The sequence below is a fragment of the Macrotis lagotis genome, chromosome 1 (genome assembly GCF_037893015.1).
Source record: "Macrotis lagotis isolate mMagLag1 chromosome 1, bilby.v1.9.chrom.fasta, whole genome shotgun sequence".
NCBI lineage: Eukaryota > Metazoa > Chordata > Mammalia > Peramelemorphia > Peramelidae > Macrotis > Macrotis lagotis.
In genome coordinates, this window is record NC_133658.1 from 156,312,001 (window position 1) to 156,336,341 (window position 24,341).

The 24,341-nt window shown below is 47.4% G+C and overlaps 1 protein-coding gene across 3 annotated transcripts; it reads right to left on the minus strand.

Moving 5' to 3' along the window:
- Positions 1 to 902: 902 nt before the first annotated feature.
- ARID5A (AT-rich interaction domain 5A) lies at positions 903 to 23,659 on the minus strand. Of its 3 annotated transcripts, XM_074209218.1 has the most exons (7): positions 23,470 to 23,659; positions 12,706 to 12,815; positions 10,811 to 10,931; positions 10,502 to 10,554; positions 9,459 to 9,556; positions 7,613 to 7,772; positions 906 to 7,309 (listed from the first exon to the last, which is right to left on the minus strand). In XM_074209218.1, exons 1-7 carry the CDS (start codon positions 23,471 to 23,473, stop codon positions 5,999 to 6,001), a joined length of 1,857 nt encoding a protein of 618 aa, XP_074065319.1. In that variant the 5' UTR covers positions 23,474 to 23,659; the 3' UTR covers positions 906 to 5,998. The 3 variants fall into 3 exon arrangements, with proteins under 3 accessions (XP_074065320.1, XP_074065319.1, XP_074065318.1); XM_074209217.1 differs by lacking the exon at positions 23,470 to 23,659 and having other exon boundaries at positions 12,706 to 17,671; XM_074209219.1 differs by lacking the exons at positions 10,502 to 10,554; positions 10,811 to 10,931; positions 23,470 to 23,659 and having other exon boundaries at positions 903 to 7,309; positions 12,706 to 17,672.
- Between the last annotated feature and the right edge of the window lie 682 nt (positions 23,660 to 24,341).

Below are 24,341 nucleotides of genomic sequence, written 5' to 3' on the forward strand. Positions count from 1 at the left end.
ATGTCTAAAGCATCCCCATCTGCTTCTTTCCATTTACATAGCCTTAGTTCAAGTCCCCATCACCTTTTGCCTATCACCTATTACAATAATTGGTTTCTCCACATCTAGCTTCTATCTATCCTTTAAATCTGTCCAACCAAATTTGATTTTCACAAAGCTCAGGTTTGATCATGTTACTCCTTCTCTTGAGAAGTTTCGATGGACTCTGGGATAAAATAACACTTCTTCTACTTGGCATTTAAAGCCCTTCACAATCTCACTCCCACCTCCAGACTTATTTTGCATTGCACACTTTCATGTGTTCTACATTCTAGACAAACTAGCTTCTTGGCTGTTCCATTCATGACATACCATCTCTCATGTTTCTGCCTTTGCAACTGCTGGCCACCACTGACCAAAATGCTCTTCCTCTTCACCTTTGCATCTTGAAATTCCCGGTTCCCATCAAGCCTCAGGTCAAGTACTCCCTTCTACATAAGGCATTTCCTAGACCTGTTCTTGTTAATTCCTTCTCCTCAAAATTACTTTGCATATGTTTTGTATTTGTGATAAATCTATGAAATATCACAACTCTGTGAGAACATGCACTGATTAGGTCTTTGCTGTACTTCCAAATACCAATGGGCAAACAGTAGGTATTTAATAAATTGTGGAATCGAATTTAATTTGGGGAACCCAAGAAACCAGGACCTCTACATATAAAAATGGAGGAAATTGTTGTTCAGTCATGTCCCACTCTTGGTGATCCCAATGGGTCACCCCAAATGGCACAGTTTGCCATTTCCTTTTCCAGCTCATTTTATAGATGAGGAAATTGAGGCAAACAGGGTTAAGTGATTTGCCCAGGGTCACACTGCTAGTGTCTGAAACTAGCTATGCGCAGAGGAGGAAAAGTCTTCCTTCCTCCCTGCCCAGTTTCTCTCATTCTAATGCCAGATCTGCTTTTGATTGAAGGTCTAAGTGATGTTTAGACACAGGTAAATCTTCCATCTAGCTGCCCTGAAAGGTGGAGGTTACCGGAAAAATAAACACAAGGGAAAAAGAGTTTTGGAGCTAACATTTGAGCCTTTCTGGTTGCCTGGTTATTCCTAACTTCTCTGAACTCAGGTCTTACATCCCCAGGAGGTGGCATGGGTTATGGTCTGATATGGCCCCATATCAGGGTCCTACTGGAATGGACAAGTCTAGGGATTGGTATTTTTGCCTTGCGTCTGAAGCTCTTAGCATCAGGCCTGACACAGAGGAGGCAAGCTTGGTGCCTGATCAACTGACTGACCTTAAGTATGGAAACCATGAGCAAGTCTGAGCCTTTTAAATTGTATTTTGTTGAAAACATGGGATTTCAGGAGACCTAGGAAGAATGAATGTCTTCTTGACATGTTAGCACTCAAGTGGAGAGTCTGAGAGAAAGTGCTGCCCTCCCCCACAGCTCAAGGGCTACATCCTCTCCAGGCTGGGAAAAGGGGGTTACCAGGCCCAGCCTTCAGCCAGGGAGCCCCCGGCCTTCTGTCGCACATCGGAGGCAGCCTCTTTGGGATAACTGACAGTGGTTCAGCCTTTCCAGGAAAATGCTGAAAGAGCAGAACAACGGGGCAGTGTCCTTCCCTTCTCAGAAAAGCTACTATGGTAAATGTGGTGGACTGTGCATGTATATATGTGTGTATGTGTGTGTGTGTGTGCGTGTGTGGTCATAGAGAATCTTAAAACTGTAAGGGATCTTTGAGATCATTTAGTTCAGGTATCCTTAATATTTTTTGTTTTAGGACCTTTTGTACAATCTGGTGACACCTATGGACTTCTTTCTCAGAATTTTTTTAAATGTATAATATATAGAATGGGGGAAACAATTATCTTGAAATACTATTTTTAAGTTCATAAACTCCAGGTTAAGAACCCCTTTTATAGTTGAAGAAACTTCCAAAGGAGGAAGATATGAAACATCAAGGGCACAACATAACAAAGTGGGCTTTGGGGTAAGTGGTGTGGATTGGGAGAATCAGGTACTTAGCTTTCAAGAAGAATATTTGTATAGTGTGATTTGGGCTAGGGACAACTGAAAGGTCAGCAGGACCAGAGGTGGCTGAACAAATGATGGGATCATAAAGCTGTAAGAGACTTCAAGGTCATATTAAGTAGCATTTCTCAACCTAAACTTTGGGCTGGAAATTAGCAGAACTTTCTACTAAAAGCTGTGTTACTCCAAAAGTTTTTATCAGTTTATTGGGTGTAAGCCAGGAAGGAGCCAGTAGAAAAGGTGACTAGATGATGTGTCTGGCCTTTCTCTAACTACAGTGAACTGGGGAGTCAGTTTTTAAGGTGTAAAGCTTTTAAGGAGGTTCCATGGTATTATCTTACAGAAGCAACTATTTGCCATAAATCAGTGGTTACTTTGTAGACAAATAGTTGAGAAACATTGATTTAATCTGCACTATATGTAAACAATAATAGCAACTTATTCTTCTATAGAGCTTTGTGGTTTTCAAAGCACTGTCCTCACAACCAGGTGAACAATGGAAAGTATTAAGTATATTTAATCAGCAGTTCCTTCTGTAATTCCCCACTCTTCAAAAAGTAACCAACCAAGCCTCTGCTTGAAGACTTCCAATTATAGCAGGCTTCCCAGGCAACCCATTTCATTTTTAAACTCAAATCATTTCTAGTCAGGATCTTCTCTGATTTCTATCCATGCTATCATTCTACTCTCTGGAACCAAGCAGAACAAGTCTAATCCTTATTCCATCTTATATCCCTGATATCCCATATGATCATCTGAAAAGTTGTCAAAAGTTACAGTCTACCTCCCCCAATTCCTTCATCTGGTTCATGCATGGCATGATATTGATCCCTTCACCTTCTTCTAGGTTGTTAGCATCTTTCCTAAAATGTGGTGACTCAAAAGGAAAGTAGGACCCTAGATATGTTCTGACTAGGCAAAAGACAGCAAGTCTCTATGTGTTTCTTGACATTCAATCATAAAGCCTAAGATCACATTAGAACAATAGACTCTGTCCACTAAGATGAAATATATAGGAGAGAAATGCAAAGTCAACCACATACATAAAAATGTTGAGGGAAGGACAGCTTGACAACCATGAATGTAGAAAAGACCTTGAGGTTTCAGTAGACTGAAAGTTCAATGAATTAAAACAGGGTATGCTGGTAAATGTTTAACAACCAGCTTTCGGGGGGAAAATCCATACATATGACATAGTTTAATCTGCATTATTAACATGTTCCCCTCATTTTCTTTAGTGTAGAAAATAGAAAAACATTAATTCAAGATGAAAATTTAATCGCAACTTTAATACTGAAAATGAAAAAATCAGCTCTCTTGAACTAGTACAAGCTGGTTTCACCATGTCATTGGCCAAGAATATGACATGATAGCCCAGATAATTCAATGTTTCACTAACATGGTTTCCAGATTTGTGGGGATTCTTATCCCTCTGTACCTCTATCTTAGTCTGATTATCAGGTGAAAAACACTGATAAATTAGAAAATGTACAGAGGAGGACAATAGGATGGCAAAGGGATTCAAAACCATTTGCTTCTGAGGATCCATTGAAGGAACTGAGTCTTCTTAAACTAAGAACATTGTAATGGCTTAAGACAGTTTGCAAGAATTTGAAAGGCTGATCATACAGAAGAGACTTTTTTTTTAACTTGGCCCGACAGGGCAAAATCAGGAGTAATGAGCAGAAGTTAAAAGGAGGTAGATTTTTGGCTCAAGAAGAGGAAAGCAAATTTAACTATTAGAACTGTCTAAAAGTGGAATGGGTTCCTTTGGGAGGTAGTAAGTTTTTGCTGATTGGAGATTCAGTAGATCAAAGACTGAGAGCTGAAAGGGACTTTAGAAGTTATCTACTCCAACCTCTGTTCTCACAAATGAGGAAACTGAACTAGAGAGGTAAAGGAGCTTGTCCAAGGTCACACAGGGTTGAAGTTTTAAGCACAGGATTTGAGTGTAGCTCTTGCTATTAGGGCAGTTAGGTGGTGCAGTAGATAAAAGCACTGGGCCTAGAATCAGGAAGATGCATCTTCCCAAGTTCAAATATAAGCCTTAGATACTTATTAGCTATAAGACCCTGGACAAGTCACTTAATCCCGCTTGCCTCAGTTTCCTCATCTGTAAAATGAGATGGAATAGGAAATGCAGACCACTACAGCATCTCTGGCAAGAAAATCCCAAATAAGCTACAAAGACATGACTGGAAAACAGCTAAACGAGACTTTACAATACTTCTTCAAGGTGTTTAGAAGGATCTTGCCAAGAACAAAGTACATAGGATTTCCATTCACATGAGGTCCCTTTCAGTGCTGCAGGGTCATGATTGTATTAATGGATTGGTATTGCATTGATTACATTGGTATTTTGATGCCATAACCCATAACAGACACCTCCTGAGCTTGTCATTTCATTTAAACTTCCAAGTTCTTTTCACAAAGTTATCTAGCACCATCTCCTTCATCATCTAGCATTTGTGCTATTTTTTTTGTTTTTTTGCAAGGCAAATGGGGTTAAGTGGCTTGCCCAAGGCCACACAGCTAGGTAATTATCAAGTGTCTGAGGCCGGATTTGAACTCAGGTACTCCTGACTCCAGGGCCAGTACTCTATCCACTGCACCACCTAGCTGCCCCTTGAAGTACAGAACTTTCCATTTGTCCCTAAATTTCATATTTACTTTATGTGGATCTTGATCTTATCCAACATTTCAATTATTAGACCTCCTGCATATTTGATAATAATTCTATCTATAGCTTTATCCAAGTCACTGATTTTTTAATGTTTACACTGACCTATGAGTCCAATCTTGTAGATTTTTATGTTAGGGATCGTCTAAACTTTTCATTTTAGATAAACAGATTCAGAGAAGGGAGTTTGCCCAAAGTCACATGCATGGAATCAAACCCAACAATCCTTTATTGAAATCCTTGATTTCCAGGATCTGTAATCAAGCAGTTCCAAAACTACCTCCCCACCATTTCCACTAGGGCTGCATGGGAGATTGTCAGATGCCTGGCTGAGATACAAGGAGTGATGATAACAGCTGACATTTGTCTGATACTTTACTTCCTTCAAGGGGATTTTCTGTGCCTGACCACTCAGCTTCTATAAACTTGTTCAAGAGGAGTCTATAAATCTCTCTTCTAATATCCAGTACAGACCAACTTTGACTCTCTGCTCTTCACCAAAAGGCCTCAAAGGCTCTGGCTTGGGAATGCCCAATGTACCAGCCCAGGAGTAAAGTTGGTTACCCACTGACACTGTTGAAAGGAGTTATTCTCTCCTTTTCCCAATAAGTCTAAGCTTTTGTTTGAACCGACCATAACTGTGCAGGTTAGACAAACAGTTTTTCCAAAGTGGCAGGAAGTGTTGAGTGTGTTCAACCCCCTTGGAAGGGAACCCTCTTGGCTGACCCAGCAAGAAATCACCACCAAAGCACATGGTCCCTGGCTCCATGGAAACTGAGAGCAAGCAGAGGTGTTTTTATTAGGTTTTATATTGCTTTAATCCAGATGACTCAAGCCAATGGCCCCTCTTGCCAGTGAAATTCCAGAATCCCTCAGAACCTTCTTGTTCAACACCTCAGAGAGTGTCACGATGGACATGATGACAAAGAGAAACTCAAAAAGTATTGTTTCTATTGTCCCTGATTGTCATCACACTAAGAAGCCACTTGATGCAGAAATGGGTAAGATCCACCTGGTCTGCATTGCTGTGTGCAGGCTCTTATCACAGCTCCTTTGTTCTGGCTTGGGGCTGATTGCCTCACAAGTCCTCTTAGAGAATACACCCATAGTTTTTAAGAGTCCACCTCTTATACAGACTTCTCATGGGATGGAGATATCTTTTTGGAGTGAAGTGCAGCCCAGCTGCCCCTGGCCAGCAGCCTAGTAAGTGCCTGGAGGCCCAGCCTATATCTGGGAGTGCTCAGATGCTCAACAGTATGAAAAGAAAGAAAAAGAAAAAGCCTGTTTCATGCACAAGGCCCTACCTACAGCTTGGTGTTGAGATGGAAGGAGGAGAGGTGAGGGGCTTGGTATGTTGGCTGCATGTGCCACGTGGAGACTGAGTATAGTCTGTGGCGGAGAGACCCGTCAAAGGATGTGGGAGGGTAGTGCACCAGACCCGCGGCCATTGGGGAAGGGGGGGAAGTGGTGAGAAAGTGAGCGGGGAAAGCAGGGATGACCAAAGGACTAAAGGGGAGTGAGGTTTGACCTTTCAAAGGATCTGACATATTGGCAAAGTTTAGGGGGAAACGCACCATGGTCCCCTTGTAGGCCTCCTGGGGTGGAGGCCCAAGGGTTGGGCCCAAGAGGTGTGGATAGCCCAGGTTGGGCCCAGGAGGCTTTACTCCAGAGTCTTTGGGTTCTACCTCCTTAAGGAAGGGAGACACAGCCCTCAGCTTTTTGCCAAGAGCAAAACTTTCTTCCTCTAAGCTCCGCTTACTGCGAGAGCCAGAGCCAGGGCTTGGGCTGCTGGGGAAAGTGGGAGGTGTTGAAGGCCCCTTAGGGGTGGCTTTAGCCATAGGGGGCACCCAGCAGGCTTTGGGCCTGGGGTAAGGGCTGTTCTTCCCTGCCCCACCTTTGTGGAATGCAGAGGGGTGGCTGGCATCTCCACCCCACAAGAGCTGTGGCTGGTTCTCAAGCTTCCCCCCTTCTTTCCCGAGGGGCCTAAAGGGGGAGCCAGCTTCAGCCTCATCCTTAGAACTGGGAAAGAAGTCATGTGGATGCCGGCTCACTGGTTTCAGCACCTCTGCAGGGTAAGCATGGAAGCAGCCAGTGAAGATTGGAGTTGAAAGATGGGGCTGAGCTGGGCCCCTGTCATCCCCCCCTGGTTGAATGTCTTCCTTGGGACTGTGATCTGTTTTCAAGGGTTCTTCAGGGTTAGCCAGACGATGGAGCAAGCAAGGAGGTTCTCGGGAGCTTTCCTCTTGAAGGCCTGGACTCTTTGGCCCTTCTGTTGGATAGATGACTGAGGGTCGTGTTGGACCCCCTTCTGAACCACTCAGCCTGTGGTCGCAGGCCTCATCATGGCATTGCAAGGCTCCAGCCTTGCTTACCTGGGCCAGGAGCTTCTTCTTGGCCAATGGGGACATGATGCCATGGGTTCCTTTGCAGTAGAAGCTAGAGAGGAGGCGTTTGTAAGCCTCAGCACAACCCCCAGCTGCCTCTGGTCCTCCAGGGAAGGACAGAGTTGTCATCCCTAGGGAAGGACCAGGGGGCCTGGTGCTACTCTCTGGCTCCTCCTGACCTGGAAGCCGAGTTGAAGAGGTTGTTTCTGGTTTTGTTTTATCAGTTATGATCTGGAAACAAAACAAACCAGTAGTTAGTGTTGAAGAAGAAGCCCACAGCCCTCCAAAAGCCTTCCCACTAGAATGATATGCTCTCAGAGGTAATGGCAAGAGAAGGCATGCCCTACAAGTAGATGGCAGTGGATGTGAGCCCTAGGCCTCTCACCACTGGAGTTCACTCTACAGTAAAGAAGGTCAAAGGTGCCCCTAGTCTAGATCAGTCAGGAAGTGTGGTAAGGAAGGGAAGAATGAGTGGCAAAGCAAAAAATGACAAAGGGACTTTTCATGGGTCCTGAGCCCAGCACCAGCTCTCACCTGGCCCCCACTCCTTTCCTCCTTGGTTTTCTTTGGCTTCTCTACTACAGCTTCATCCCCTTTGGGCTCCTTGGAGACTTTGTATTGTTTTCGAGGTTTGGTGGGGGGCAATGGCTTGTCATCTTCTCCCTTCAAGTGTCTTACATAGGGAAGGACCAGCCTGGAGTTGAAAAGGGGGGGGGGGAACAGATAAATATGTATTGTCAAAAAGCAAGAGTAGTCAAGCACCACCCTCCTCCTATCTCCTTCTCCTAAATTCTCAGACTCCTTTATCTTGTCTGCAAATCTTATTTCCCATTAGAATTAGAAATTCTTCCAAATTCTTCCAGAGAGCTTAAGCTTCAGGCCTGCCTCTTCCATGAAGCCTCCTCTGCCTTAGTTCCAAGCAAAAATAGCATTTATGCAGCACGTGACAAATATTTTATTAGATACTCATAACCACCTTGAGAAGTAAATGCTCTTTTTCTATTTTATAGATGAGGAAACTGAGGCAGAGGGCCCCAGAGTCATAAGACTAAAGTGCCTGAACTCAGGTGAGGATATGAACTCGTGTCTTTCTTAATCCAAGGTCACCTAGCTGATTCAGAATGATTTCTCTCCCCTTTGAACTCCTGGAGGATATTCTTCAACTGCTCATTTGACAGGTAATGAGGTAATGTTTTCTCTTGCACCTTTCCATTTCTCACTACTCCTCTCTCCTCCCCTAATCCATTTGAATATAAAATATTAGTTGTGGGAGGGGAGGATGGGGGTGGGGGGCTGGAAGGAAGCTTAAAAATATCTAATCCAATAATCCCTCACTTCCTTCAAAGTTCAAGTATCATGAAGCCTTCCCTGACCCTCCCAGATAAAAATGATTACTTCTTCCTCAGATTTTCCATTGTACTCTAATTTCTCTGACCCCTCCTACCTCTTCTTTCTTTCACTAGATTGTAAACCTCCTTGAAAGCAGGAGAATGTGAATTCCTGATGTCTAGCATGGAGCTTTGCAATTATTACATAGATGTGGAACTGGATCTTTAGGTCTCATCGCCCTCACCTGACTGCCCCTCAAGGGTAGCTCTGTGTAGGTGCTAAGAATGCAGCGCATTACCCTGCAGATGCTTCAATATTCCAGGGCCCTGTGACTTTTGTTAGAGCAGGGATGGCTCTCCAAAAGCAAGCAAACACCGCAATGACTCAGTGAGTCAAATGCTGACCTGGAGGGGATCAGGAGGTAGCCATATGCAGAAGCTGGCCCTGACCTTATACTCTGAAAGGAGCTAGGGATTCCATGAGGTACACAGGAGGAGGAAGTACATCCAGATGTGAGGACTAGCAGATCAGTTGGACAGAAACAGAGAGTGGATGGAGATATCTGCACAGCTCATCTCACAAGGTTGTTAAGAATATTATCATATGTGAAAAGGATTAGCAAGTGCTTGGTACCAGTTAAGTGCTAGATATAAATCTTAGATCTTAGGAGCAAGTGACCTCTCTCATATAGCACAATGACTTTAATATAGTGAGTTCAAGAAATCTTGGGGATTTATGTTTGATGTTAAACCCACAGGAGTTACTTCATAAATATTTGGAGAACTGAATTGGTTGTCTAAGAGGCTTTGGTAGAATGGCATTCCAACCAAGAGTGCTTTGCTAAAAACAAAAATACTGTGTCTTAAATGTCTCTTAAAACCCCTTTCTTCATTAAAGGTGATTCGAAGAAGGCCCTTCTGTGAGCATTCCTAAGCTCAGAATCTCTATTATTTTTGAATGATAAATTTCCCCAGCCAGAGACCAGCATATCAGGGGTTGGGGCTTAGTTATTTCGAGAGCACCAATTCTTGGCCATTGAGGCTATACATACCTCTCATAGTGCCGGCGAGTACAGGTAGCTGCACTGGTACTGCCAGGGCTTCCGCCCAATTCATCATAGACGTTTTTCCAGAGACGGCGCCCAGTCACCTGAAACAAGGGGAAGGGAGTGAAGGGGACCCATAGAAGACAATGCTCTTTAATGGGAAGGCAGGCAGCCACCAGAGTTATGGGAACTCTCCTTAGCCATTGGTGGACAAGAGCTGGGATGAGCTTTGAGGTTGATCTCTTTGGGATTTGCAACAAATCAGACCCCTTCTTCCATCTGCCTCTAGCCAAGGAGCCAGAAAAAGATTAGAGAGGCTGAGAAACAGAGGGTGGTGAGGGCCCAAGCCATGGGCAAAGGCTCATTACAAGAGCTCCTTACAGGCTTTTGCCTGCCTGTCCAAGCACAGGTCAAAGGCAAGATGGATTTTGTTCACTCAGTTTTAATGGAAAAATTGCTGAAATTGCAGCTTCCCTCTCCAGCAGAAGAGCGTTAACTGGAGCCCTAGCCAGTCCATGCTCCCCTCTCATAGGAGCTAACCCCAGTGCTGACACAAGCAACTTTCTTGGGTATGGGAAGAGAAGGAACAGATGGGGGAATGGAGGAAAAAGCTGCTTTGGCCAGCAAAGTATCAGTGGAGAAGTCAAGCTGTTGCCTCCCCAGCATGCCCTGGCCCCCTCAGGTTGAACAGAATGAGGATTCAGGTTCTACAAAACTGCCTGCTGAAGACTGTTTCTCCCCCTGCCCCAATCCTGGGTAAAAATGGAGCCATTTGAGTCATCCTTCCCACTCCCCAGGAAATAGGGAAATATTTCCTTCCCCAGTTGCTCCTTTCATCTCAACTTCCCTTTCTCCCCATTCCCATGTGCCAGCAGGAAAGTCCATTGTGATTTTTCTGGAAAAATCCGGGTTGAAAGCAAAGCTAGCAACAAGTTCCATATCTTCCTTCCCCTCCCCACCCAACAGAGCTCTAAGATATATTTTTGTTGTTGGGAATGGGGAATGGAAAGATCTGCAAGGAGACCCACCCAGGAAGGCTCCTTCCTTACCAACTCATAGGCTCCAAGTTTCTCCACAGCCTTGTAGATCTTCCACAGGTTAACTGGACAGAACAGAGGGATATGCCCAAGGGGTCAGAGTCTTGATGGGGGAAGGAGGGGTATTCTTCGGCCCTTTCCCATCACCCCCAAAAACAGGTATTGGAAGTCAGAGAAGGGACCCAGTTCAGAGTCAGTCCCTACCTGGCTCAGGGGGTTTGAGTGTGCCCAGGTCTTTGAGCTTGTCTGTTGCCCAGGAGTTCCCCCACCCCAGGGATTTCCCACAGCTCCCCTCCCTCCCCTTCTGGCCCAGGGACGCACTCTGCTTGAAGCCAAGGTGGGGCACCCTCTCGATAGGCGTGTGTCGCTCCTTCATGAACTTGTAGAGGCTGACCAGGAAGGCCTGCTCCTGCTCCCGCTCCCCGCCTGCTTCTGGGGACTCCTGGAGAAAGAACAGGAGGTGTCGGGATGGAGTGACTTGTCCTCCAATGGAAGCCTGCCAGGCAGAGCCCCAAGTTCAGTAGATCATGGGGGAGGGTGGCACAAAGGAGAAGAGATTGACTTTAATATTTCCTTTCTGTTTGTGGTCTTGGGTGAGAAGCTGCTAGTTTTCCCTCTATCTCTAGGCAGGGAGATAAATGGACAACTAAAAGATTTTGTGACCTCCAGAGATCTGTTCAATGGAGGAAATCCTCAACAGACTCTCCTTATATTTTAGGAACATAAGTGAGAGATAAAGATGTGCTTTGCTGAGATTCCCATTTCTAGGCTAGGAAGGCCAGGGATCAGGCATTAAAAACCAAATATTTTGATATCACCATAGTATGGAAGAAAACTAGAGGGACATATCCAAAAGCTTCTTTGGAGATGCTAACCCTGTGGCATGGTCCAGGCAAGGAAGAAAGAAAACATTCTGGCTGAGGGAAATCCCATGGGGAACCTTGCTGCCTATGAAAGATGGATTACGTGGTTGGCAAACACATTGCTCTATCTAGCTAAGAGTGGGAACTGAGGAGGATGCACACACAGCCTTGCTGTGGCACCCATCATTCCCATGGACCATTGAGACAATTTGGCTGAGGCGCTCTAGTTCTGCACTTGGAGAGGAGTAAAACAGTGGACTACTTTGGAGCCTCTGTGCCAGACAGAAGCTTTGTTCAGCAGACCCCAGGGAATGCCAGAGGTTCCATCTTGAGTTTGCTGCTGTGAGTCTTCTCCACTTGTAGGGTCATTTTGTAAAGAGAGGATGGGAAGGGTCAGGCCCAGATTACATCAACATGGGGCCAGGGCCAGTGGAGATCCATACAGTCTATCACAGACAGGAAGGCCACAACACATTCACCGTCTTTACTGCACCCTAGTCCTTACACCCAGCTGACACCTCCCCTGGCTATGTAAGCCTTGGCTGTGGCCAACCCTCCTGACTGGCTAGGCCAGCCCTGATGACTTCCTGGAGGCAAACTTCATTTCTGGGTTTCTGCTGACACATTTCTATCAGACTTGCAAGGACTTTCAGTTTCCTTTCCCTGAGGGGATATTACTGCTGATGTCGGTTATCACTGCCCTGCTTCTGCCTGGCTCTTGAGCAACCAGCGCCCTGGCTAGATCCAGGAACTCAGGGAGCTGGCCATTCTTCTCCCAAGGCTCAGCTATGGTCCTGCTTCAGAGAGGCCCTGGATATGTGCACTCCTGCTTAGGGAGCAAGTGCCTCCTCCACTCTGGTCTTGATGCAGAAAGAATCCAGGCGATCCCATAGAGAGAAATTGGAGCTGCAGCTGGATAGGGCTGGCTGGATGGAAGAGATCTTCCAGAGATGTCCCTGGGCAGTAGCACTATGGGCTGAAGTCAGCTGCAGAGAGACTAGCTTGTCCTCTGATCTGTTCCTACTTCTGAAAGGCACCAAGTAAAATGGACCCCCAGATGGGACTGATCCTTCTGCCCTCACCCAGGGCAGTCACAGAAGTGGAAGACCTTCTCCATGAGTCTCCAGTTTCCTTTTTTTTTTCTTTGTGGAACTCTCCAAGTTTACTAGGCCATCTGGGAAGTAGGGGATGGGAATTAGGGAATGAAAGAAAGTCTTCAAGGACCAAAGGCTAGATCTGAGGACAACTGCAAGAATCTGAGCTGTGAAAATTCCAATGCAAGAGTCAGAGAAGCGGGGTAGGGGGGATCCTGGAGAGAAACCTTCCAACAATCCTAGCATGGCCCCAACTTACCACAGGCTCTGTGGAACTCTGGCTTTCCTCACTGTCAGGCTTGGGTGATGCTGGCTGGTCCAGGGGGTCACTGCCCTCTGACCGTTTTCTCTTCCCTTTGAGAGGGGGTGCTGCAAAGAGAAGCATGAAATGAAGCAGAGGTGAGGCAGGGATAAGGGGATGGTGTTCTGGAGGACCCCAGAGAAAAGATGGGAACAGAGGAGGAAGCTGGCTGCTCCCCACTGAGTCATCATGTTATGCAATTCCCAAAGCATACATCTATAGAATATACCATGCCTTCCAGGCATAAGCTCTCATTCTTTCTCTATACTTGAAATCCAACTGTTCCTCTAAATTAAACCCTCCCCAAATGGAAAGCCATAATCTCCTTCTCTTCTCTTCTTCAAATCTTCCATCTCAACCTTCCTTTCCCCAAAGACCATGTCTATGATTTAATTACATTCAAGAAACATTTATTATGTGGCTACTAGGCCCAAAGCTACAGAGGGAAAAACAAAACCATCAAAGTCCCTGCCCTCAAGGAACTTATGTTCTGTTAAAGGGAAAGGCAAAGACAAGGAAGGTTGGAGGTTGTCATAGCCGCTTACTTGTAGACAATAAGTGAATACAAAGATTTTATAAATTAATACAAGGTAATATCAGTGGGGACAGACGGTTAATAACTTGGGAGTCAGGAGAACTGTCATCTAGGAAATAGCACCTTGCTCTGCTTTAAAGAAAGTGTGGGGTGATCTAAGTCAGAGATGAGAAGGCAGTGCATCCTAGATGAAAAAAACCAATTATGCAAAGGCAAGGAGTTGGAAAGTAGACTACTTAAGTCCTGGGAAAAACTAACAGGCTGCTTGAGTTGGTTTGAATGGGCAGCAAGTGAAGGGACCAAAACCTCAAACCACCCCCAAAGGCAGAGCATCAGTAACTAGGGGTAGGGAGCAGAATGAGGGGAAGTCCCCATTCCAGCAGCTCCTTTAGTGACTGGTTCCCGGCTGGAGGGCATGAGGGGGTTACAATTTGGGCAGAGCTCAGAACAGGAGACCGTCCCATGGGGCCAGTCAAACAGAGTTGATTGAGCCTCCCAGAAATGTCCTATCCCTGTGTTCAGAAAGCATGGTACAGTGACTATCATGCTAGACTTGAGAGTCTAAGATCTGAGTTCAATTGCTTCCTCTGACAGTCATAAGTTATGTGACCACAAACAAGCTCTAAAGCTCTCTGACCCTCAGTTTCTTCATCCAGAAAATGGGAATGCTAATATTTGGAATATTTATCCCTACACATCTCTCATGAGGCGCAAATGAGTTATTTGTAAGGCATTGTGCAAAGTGTTATGGAAATATCAAATCCTCACCATTTTAACAAGCATTTCTTGTTTTACAAAAACCATTTCATTTGATTCTCAAAAGCCTGGGTCATGGGTGCTATTTTTAGCCCCATTTTACAGTTGAGGGAATTGAGGCAGACAGTAGTCCAGTGACTTGCCCAGGGTCAAATGTTAGAAAGTACCTGATACCATATTTGAGCCTGGTCCTTCTGACTCCAGGCCCAGCACTTCATGGTGCCACTGAACAGCAACACTAAGATCTGCTTAAACAGATTTGTACAGCTCAATTAACTTTTTCAAAGCTTTATCACATCTTCTATCACATTTGGCCTTATTGATAAGCCTGAGATAGGTAGGATAGTTTTAGTAGCCTCATTTTACAAAGGAATAAACAGGTTTGAAGAGTTTATCTAGGCCAGGAATTGTATAAATGTAAGGATGCTACCACTGAAGAAATATAATTACTGCCATAAATAGGTGACTTACCCAAGGTCACACAGTAACTTGATAGCAAAGCTGGGACTAGTAGCTAATAATAAAGAACTATTACAACTGTGTTACAGCCTACATTATCTCATTTGATCCTTAAAACAATTCTATGAATTAAGTGTAACTATTACTCCCTTTTTTACAGACAAGGAAAGTGAGTGCAGAATTACGCGATTAATTTGCTGAGGTCAAATTTGAACTCTGGTCTTCCTGACTCTACGGAACCATCCAGATCTCCTTTCTTTTTTCCATTAGTCCTTTCTGTCACTTATATCCCTAAATTACCCCAATTTGGGGAACTCCTTGTCACCGAATCTCCTGATCCCTGTGAAATTTCCTAAATTTCCCCTAACTTCATGTTATACTAGGGAAGAGGTAAATCCTTTAGGGAAAATCATCATGTGGTGAGAACATTGGGTATCTGCTCAGATTCATGGAATGGTGGAATTATAGAAGAGCTTCCTCTCTCCCTCAGCCCATAATTTTTAAATTATTGCTATAACTATAATTGTTATTACCATTTAAAAAAATCACATATGCAAAATCTAGAGGAAATGCCAAAATAAACTTGGAGGGAAAGTGTGTACTGATGCTCAAGAGGGAAAGGAAAACTGAGGTCCTGAGCCATATAAGACTTCTGTCTTCCCAATCAAGTGTCAACCCTCCTGGCTTCTGAATTCTGAACTTGGAGGTTACTTTCAACCAAATCACATTTTTGCTCCATTCCTCAATGTCTCCTTGTGAAATGAAGCAAGAAAACTTCTGAAGCTCTGGGTCCCTTGCATACCTATTGATGGACTCCTGGGGACTTCCATGTGTGGCTTCTGGATCTCTTGTTGGTCACTCCTTTGCTTCTGCTCTTTCCCACATACCCATAATGTCCTCTGCCTCTTTTCTCCCAAGCAGCCACTGCTGAATTAAACTGGGACTCAGTCTGTAGCCTCTCCCATCTGTTACCCATGGGTATGACATGCCTCATGCTACTTCTTAAAGGTACTATCACTAATTAGACAAATTACTTCCTATCTCTCAGCCTCTCCCTGCCCCCATCTAATATGTAAAATGAAGGGGTTAGAATTGATCTTTAAGCAACCTTCAATTCGAATGGCCTATCTTCTGTGAATCTACTAATCCATCTGATTGAAGAACAATGCAGGGATACATTCTTGTCACTCAGAAGTGAGTTCACTAGTTTATAGTGATGTGATTTCAGCTGCAGAATGGCAGATGAATTCACTTAGAAAAATCTTCCTTAGTTCCAGGCTATAGGGCCAAGTAACATCTAACACTATTCAAGCTCTCCTACCCAGGTCGAAGGATGCATTGCCATTTCTCCATTACTGATTTACTGGTCATGAGAGGTTGTTCTGTGGATGAGGAATGGGTAGCTCTGGGTACAAGTTGTAGTTCACTAGTCATGTGATCTTATGCAATCACTAGATCTCTCAGAGCCTCAGTTTCTTCATCTGTAAAAATGAAGGGGTTTCAGTTCAGAATCCCCAAAGGACTTCAAAAGTCAATTAATCTAGCTCATCACCTGAACAGAAATGCCCTCTACAGGATCCTCATTCACCTTCTGCTGGAAGATGGCAAGTGATAAGAAGCTTATGACCTCCCCAAAGCAGCCTTGGGGCTCAAGACAACTCTTAATTTATAGGAAGTTTTCTTTTTCACCTCTGGCATTCTGTTCCTATGGGTTTGTCTGAACTCTTTGCTCATTTTCTTCCCATCACTTCCCGATCCCCCATCTTAGCTTCCGCCTTAGACTAGGTAGTCAGTCTTGCCTAAAGTTTGTGAGCAGAGCTAATCCCCCAGCACCACCCAGAGTTATAGAAGGAAAAAAATTCTCCCCTGGGTCCAGTTACTGGTTCTCTTGCTGGCCACTGATTTGATGCTTTGTGATATTAGACGCCAGCTTCTTATTCTTACTCTTAGTGTCTCAATTTCCTCAACCGTGATGGGGGAGAAAAAGCTCTACTCTGCCTAGAATTACATACTTTATAGATCATTGTGTTTCAAGATCCTGGGAACAAAGACAATGATACTTATGATGTAACCCATGAGGTCCTTGAGGACAATCATTTTTGTTTTATCTTTTTGTCCTGACCACCTACCACAATGTCTTACTTGATAACTACATGTTGAACTGAACAGAAAAGATTTTTACAAATGTGGTTCCAAAAATCTCCAGAGTTCCCTCATTTTCCAGGTGTGGAAACTGAGGCACAGAGAAATTACAATATAATACAATTTCTTACGCACCTACTATGAGCAGTGCACTGTGTTGAATACAGAGCAAGTCAGAGGTCAGATAAGATGGGAATTTAAAGTTGAGTAAAGTCCTCAATGGGCCCAAACCAAGTCTTAGTAATCAGCCTTCCCCTCCATCTTCTCCTCCCTCTCCACCAAGGGCTAAGGTTCTACTGCATAATCAATGACACTTTGCTGAATTTACTCAAAGCACAGAGATCATGAGACCAAAGATTTTCAGCTCAATGGGACATTAGAGGACATTTTATTTTGATCCCCCCATCTTATAGGTAAGAGAATGTGGGGTCTTTTCCAAGACCAGATTTGTGTCTGATTCTCTGATGCAAATATTTGAAGGATTTGATTCCAAGATTCTAAGACCATAGTCCTAAAGAAGTTAGTTTCAGTAATATATTCCATCTAAAGATGCTCTATATATGTGACTGGTATGTTTGTCTGTGTTTGTGTGTGTGTGTGTGTGTGTGTGTGTGTGCGCATGCGCACGGCGGGAGGGGGGGACCTGGGGGAAATCTCTTCGTTCCATATATACTCTCTAAACTACCCTGACATGGTAAAATTAGTCTGGCCCACAAAGGGTTATAGCTGCCAGAAATCTTTTCCCTTGACTTTCTAGCTATGACCTTTGCAGACACCGGAGGAAAGGTAGGAATAGCTCAAGACCCTCAACTGTCAGGCGTTACAAGGGATATCAAAATACTTCTCATCTATACCTACTCTTCCCCTGGATCTAATTTCCTTTCACCCTCACCAACTCTCCTCTCCTCTTTCCTCCCATCCCCCACCACACACACATACACTACCACACAGTCACATTCATGCAAAGAATGTAAAGCCTTCAGTAAGAACAGACAGAGCCTGAATTCCTCCCAGAGTAATAATAACCCCCTGCCACCCCCACCCACCATGTAGTGGTTCCAAGAATCTGGCCTCCTCCCCCACATTTGTGCAGAGTGGTCACTGATAGGGCCTATATCCTCTAATCATTCTTCTCACTTCTCCACAAACATCAGCTCAGCCACATCAGCAGCCCAAGCCAACCAGGTTTCAATAAGGGCAGTCTCCAGCCTCAGGTCAGCCAGGGGAGTCTAAACTAAGAGCAACATTAGTGTGCACAACAAGCCAGAACTGGATCCACAAGATATCCAAGGAGTGGCCAGCTGGCGACCCATTCAGTATATTTTGAGGGGCATAACAAGGTTGTTCTTGGTCTTGAAAGCAGAAGAACTTTTCCTAAATCCTCTGAGTTCTCTAGGCTAGCAGGAAGAAGATGATAGGGGTAAGGGGAGGGAAAGGGCCCCTAGGGATGGGCCAATGACTGGATCTGAAGGAAATGTTTAAGATATAGACCACAGAGGTTCAAAGATAGTAGTCAAAGAAAATGGAGGGACCCCCAAGAATAACAGTTCCTAATGGAATTCTTTTCTTTGTCCCCAAAGTTCAACTCATGGCTTTCATGCACTTTCTACTTGAAACTCTGCAGTTATAGTAGAAACTGTTCTATTTTGGAACAGTTGTCATTATTTGTAACAGGTTCATTAGGAAGAAGTAGAGGGCTTTTCTCCAGAAGTCGCTTGATAAAAGGCAAATCACCTTAACATAGCTATGTGGATTATTTCCCCTCCCTCCCTGCATCAGTTATCACCCTAGAAAAGACAACAGAGTTACCTTTTTTTTTTTGAGGAGAGGCTGAAGGAGATGGGGTGTAAGGATGGCAAGAGAAAGGATAGAAAAGGGGATTTGGAGAATATGAAACTGTCCAAGGACAGATCCTAGCTTAGATAGAAAGAAGAAAGGAAATCAACATTTATTAATTAGCCAGGCATCATACTATATATTTTTCAAATATTATTTAAATGTGTTATTTATTTTTAATTATTCTTATTCTATAACCTATATAATACATGATAATTATAATAATGAAATATAATAATATTAATTATTATTTAAACCTAATGCTGTTTTTAAGTCCCATTTTACATTTAAGGAAACTAAAGTGGATAAAGATTAAATGAATTGCCCAGGGTTATACAGCTTGTAAGTGGTCTGAGGTCACATTTGAACTCAGGTCCTCCTGATTCCTGGCACAGTCTCTCTATCCACTATGCACCCAGCTGATTAGGAAATGGGGGTGGAAAGGCATAGGGAGGAGAAGGAGGGAGAATTGCCTCATAGCATATCAAGAGAGAGTCATACAATTAAATTATCATACATTCATAAAAAAACTTATTTATGAGGTTCTGTGAGAAATACTTGGAAAAGAAAAATAAAATAAAACACATTTTGCCCTCAGAGGTTTTTGTGTCATAAAGGAAATAGGATACATAATATAATATATATATGTGTATATATATATATATATATTAGAATGTAATAAGTACAAGGGCTAAATCCCACCCAAAAAGTGTTAAGCGGAATCTGAGGTAGAAGAGATCAAATCTAACTTCAAGATAGGCTGTGGGAGGGCATTTGAGGAACTATTCCTCAGGTAAGCCTTAGATTTCAAAAGCTGAGGATAGGATTGACTCTACTCACCTACTAATAATTTTGCCCAGGACTGCTATTGGTCCAGACAAGCAGAAAAGGGTGAAAGAGCCTACTAGTCCCAATATCTAGCACCTCAGCCTCCTTTTGGCTTTAGACTTAATTAAGGTTGAAATATGAGGAAATCCGAGAAGGCTGAAAAGCATCCTCAGGTTAGGATGGGAAAGGAAGTATGGATCCTTGAAAAATCTGGTTTTTACTATTAACTCTGAGCCATTCACTTGGCCTCTCAGTTTCTTGATGTGAAATGAGGAGTTGGACTACATGATTTCCCTGGTGACTTCAGACTTTGACATTCTAGGATTTCAATGACCTAAACAAGAGAAGGTAAGAAATAAACACTGGGGAACTTCTTTTCTGAGTCTTAAAAACCTCATTTCCAGTTTTAATAATCCAGTTGAATCAAATAAGCACTTACTAGGTACCACTGTGTGCATGCATGGCTCATTGCTAACTGGGCCCTAGGGATACAAAGAAAAAACAAAACAGTTTCTGATCTCTAGGAGTTTGCATTCTGTTAGAGGGACACATATAAACAAATAAGTACACAGCATGATCATTTCAGGGAGGAAAGCATTGACAACCTGGGGGATAAGGAAAGGTATCCTGTGGGAGGTAGCTTAGGAGCTAAGCCTCTGAAGGAAGTTAAGTGACCCAATGGACAAAGTGAAGAGCTTGGAGTTAGGAAGGCCCCCTCCCTGTTCAGATGTGACCTAACACTAGATGAGTGACCCTGGGCAAGTCACTGTTTGCTTCAGTTTCCTCATCTGTAAAGTGAGCTAGAGAAAGAAATAGCAAACCTCAAAGTGGGTCACAAAGAATAGGACATGATAGAGGTAAAGATGGAAGTAATTCAGGAATGAAGGAAGGTGAGAACATTTTGTACTTTCAAATACACTATTTACCTAATTTTTCACAAGTTCTCCAAGAAAACTGATAAAGACACATCCACTGAACTTCCCAAGGTCAAAGAGATAAAACCTTAACTTGGACCCGGGTGTCTGGATCCCTAGTTTATGTTTCTACTGTTTTTTGAAAGACACTTTCGAATCTCTATATCACTTTTAAGATTCACATAGAGATTTACTCACAACAACCTTTTAAGGAAGTATAAGTATTATTATTATTGTCCTTTTTACAGAAGCCCATTTTAAGGAAGTAAAAGTATTATTATTGTCTATTTTACAGGAGAAGAAACTGAGGTCAAGAGAGGTTAAGTTACCTGTTCAAGGCACAAAGTTATCTCTGATATATTGGAAAGAGTGATGGGTTGGGAATTAGAAGATACAAATATGATCTTGGGTTTTTCAATTTACCATTTATGTGACAACCACGGACAAGTGTTTCTTCATCATTCTGGTCAGTCTCAAGTTTCCCCCCAAAATAAAAGGCTGGATAAGTCAATGTCTGAGGTCCTCCCTGGCTCTAAATCTATGAGCTTGTGAAATATAAGAGCCAGGCTCTACCTAGAATCAAACAAACTTTTGGTTTTCACTTGAGAGCAAACTTGGGGTTTTCTAAAATGGCAGATAAATTAATCTGTAATTAATGGACCCTCCCAGTTTTTCTTCCCCTTTAGAAGACAGGAAGGAAATGATGCTTCCTTTCTTGAAAAGTCAGCCCCTAGGAACCCTGAGTCAGTGATGACAAATTAATGGTGATAATAAATAACAATAATAATACCAGCCGTCTCCCCACTTCCCTTCCTCCCCCAGGCACCCAGAGGCTGTTGATTTTAGTTCCTCTTGGCCTGCTCCTCAGTTACAACAGCCATTCTTTAGGCTAGTAGCTCCCTGACAAGCCTGCAGGGGTCCCCCTCCCGGACTGCCCGGGACGATGGGCCGTCGGGCAGCCCGGGGAGGCCCTCCACAAGCCTTCGCAGGCAAACTTGACCTCTCTCGCCCCCTCTACAGCGGAGCCCGGCGTCTTTAAAGCGCATCACCGGCCTCTGCAGCGGCCCCAGGGTGACCGGATCCTCCACCTGTAAGAGGCCTTTGAAGTCCCCTCCTCCGGCTCTCAAGGGCCAGGAGGGAGAGGCCACTGCGGCCAAGGCCACGCAGTGGGGCGGGAAGGGGCTTGGGGTTGGCGGTGTCGGTGCGGCTTCTCCGGCTCCGGACTCTGGGCTCGCTCCGGGGCGGCAGCCTGCCTGCGGGTGCCCCGGGGGCAAAGCCCGATGCCCGACACTCCCTAAAAAGGGAAAAGCCGGCTGGTGCCAGCAGTGAGGGTCGGAGAGTGCCAGGCCGTGTGTGCGTGTGTGTCTGTGAGTGTGTGTGTACACGTGTGTGTCTGTGTGTGCGTGTGTCTGAGTGTCTGTGTCTTTGTGTTTGTCTATGTGTGTCTCTAAGTGTCTGTGTGTGTCTCTAAGTGTGTCTCTGTGTCTGGGTGTTTGTCTATGTATGTGTGTGCGTGTCTCTTAAGTGTCTGTGTCTGTGTGTGTCTGAGTGTCTGTGTCTTTGTGTTTGTCTATGTGTGTGCCTGTGTGTGTCTCTAAGTGTGTCTGAGTGTCTGTGTCTGTGTGTGTGTCTCTAAGTGTGTCTCTGTGTCTGTCTGTGTTTGTGTGTGTGTGTGTCTGTAAGTGTCTGTGTGTGTGAGTGTCTGTGGGGAGCGAGCAGGGGCGGCCACATGGCTTGCTAAGGGCCCGGGGCTCCCGGCCCCCTGCCCTCCCGGCCTCCCCTCCCCCGGGCCGCGGCGGGGCGGCCGGGGCTCGGGCTTTTGGCCCCGGGCGCTCCTTCCCGGCTCGGGCCGTCTCGGGGCGGGGAAGCACCTGTTCCCGGCTCCGCCGCCGCCCGCGCGGGCCGCAGCCCCCGGCTCCCGGCTCCGCGACCCCCGGCCCCTGGCCCCCGGCCCCCGGCCCCCGGCTCCCCGACCCCCGGCCCCCGGCTCCCCTGCTCCCCCAACCCCCGGCTCCCGGCTCCCGGCTCCCCCGGCCCCCGGCTCCCCCGACCCCCGGCCCCCGGCTCCCCCGGCTCCCCCGGCCCCCGGCTCCCCCGACCCCCGGCCCCCGGCTCCCCCGACCCCCGGCCCCCGGCTCCCCCGGCCCCCGGCTCCCCCGGCCCCCGGCTCCCCGGCTCCCCCGGCCCCCGCTCCCCCGCTCCCCGGCCCCCGGCCCCCCGCTCCCCCGCTGCCCCGCGCTGGGGAAACTCTGGCGCCGGGACAAGAAAACAAAGAAGCGCCGCAGCCCGTGCCAGGCCGGCGCCGGGCCGGACGCGGAGGGGGAGCGGGGCGGGTGGGGCGCCCCTCCCGGGCCGGGCTCCGCGGCTTTGTTGCCTCCCTCCCTCGGGGCGCGGGGCGCGGGGCGCGGGCAGGGCGCGGGGCGCGGGGCAGGGCGCGGGGCGCGGGCAGGGTGCGGGGCGCGGGGCGCCGGGCGCAGGCAGGGCGCGGGGCGCGGGGCGCGGGGCGCGGGGCGCGGGGCAGGGTGCGGGGCGCGGGGCAGGGTGCGGGGCGCGGGGCGCCGGGCGCCGGGCGCAGGCAGGGCGCGGGGCGCGGGCAGGGCGCGGGCAGGGCGCGGGCAGGGCGCGGGGCGCGGGGCGCCGGGCGCAGGCAGGGCGCGGGGCGCGGGCAGGGCGCGCTCCTCCCGGGCCCCAGGCCAGGCCCCGGGCGCGTGCCGGGCGCGGGGCGCGGGGCGCGGGGGGAGGCGCCGCTGCTGACAGCTGTCAGCTCAGCCCGCGAGGGGCCGGGCCGGGCCGGGGCAGGAAGCGGGGCGCGGGGCGGCCCCCGCACACGGACGGGGAAAAGTTTCGAGCCCCGCGTCCGGGAAGCCCCGGCGCCGCCGCTCCTCGCGGTCCCCTTTTGTTTCCGAGGAGGGGCGCCCCGCGCCCCGCGCCCTGCCCCGCGCTCACCGGCCGGCCCAGAAGTAGGGCAGCGCGGCGCGGGGGGCGGCGCGGCGCGGGGGGCGGCGGCCCGGAGTCGGGGCGCCCCGCCCCGCCCCTCCCCCGCAGGGCGCGCGGGCCGGGGCGCGCCCCTCCCGGCCGTTGGGCCGCCGGGCCCCGAAGCGGCACCGCGAGAGCCCCGTGCCGCCCAACTTTTCCCGACTGAAAACTTTCTCCCCCGGCCCGGCCCGGCCCGGCCCGGCCCGGCCCGGGGAGGCCCGGCGGCGGCCTCGGCCAAGCCGGGCCGGGCCCCGCGGGAGGAGGCGCTCGGCTTACCCATGGCCCGGCCCGGCTCGCCGCGCTCGGCTCGGCTCAGCGCCCGCTCCGCCGCGCCTCCATGTGACCCACCGACTCCGGAGCGCAACTGACCCGGCCACGAGCCGCCCTCCCGGCCAGCCTCGCTGGCAGGCCCCGCCCCCCGGCGCCGGAGGCCGGCCGCGGCCCCGCCCTCCGGGCTCCGGTTGGCCGGTCCGGCCGTACCTTCGGGGCCCGGGCCCGCCTCCCGCGCCCACAGCCCTCTGGGAGCTGTAGTTCCAGCTGCCCCGGTCCCATCGGCCCGCCCCTTCACCTCCGCAAAAGAGTACCCCAAAAGCCCGAGCCGAGACTGGGGAACCCAGGCGATGTCCAAGGACGATTCTCACCGCCGCCTTGTGCCTCGGTTTCCCCATCTGCAGAGCTAGGACCCCAATTCTTGAAATACGCCGAGATCCTCAGAAAAGTGGACCCCAGAGCTGGAAGAAGGAAGGAATGGCCATTCCATTTTTCCCTTGGAAAAGTTGCCTCTCTCGGCTCTGCTACAGCCCAAGCAAACGCAGAAAAATACCATGTACACTTAACAAGTGCCTATTGACATCATTTCAATGTAAAGAAAAATTAAGAAAGGCCCCCTAACAAGTTGGGTGGTCACTCCCCCTCCCCCAACGGGGCACGGATGGGCAGCAGTCTGTAGTGCTACAAAGGGTGCATATTTGAAATCATAGTTCTATCTGAATTAAGTCGTATGATCCCGTACTTAGCTCTGACCTGTATCCCACCCCCAAGCCCAAAGGAAGTCCCGAATATAGCAGAAATTTGTTGAATATTTAATGAGTCAACTCTGAGCGCAACAGTTTCATCGGTAAGATTGCGATAGCAGTTTGTGATGTGCC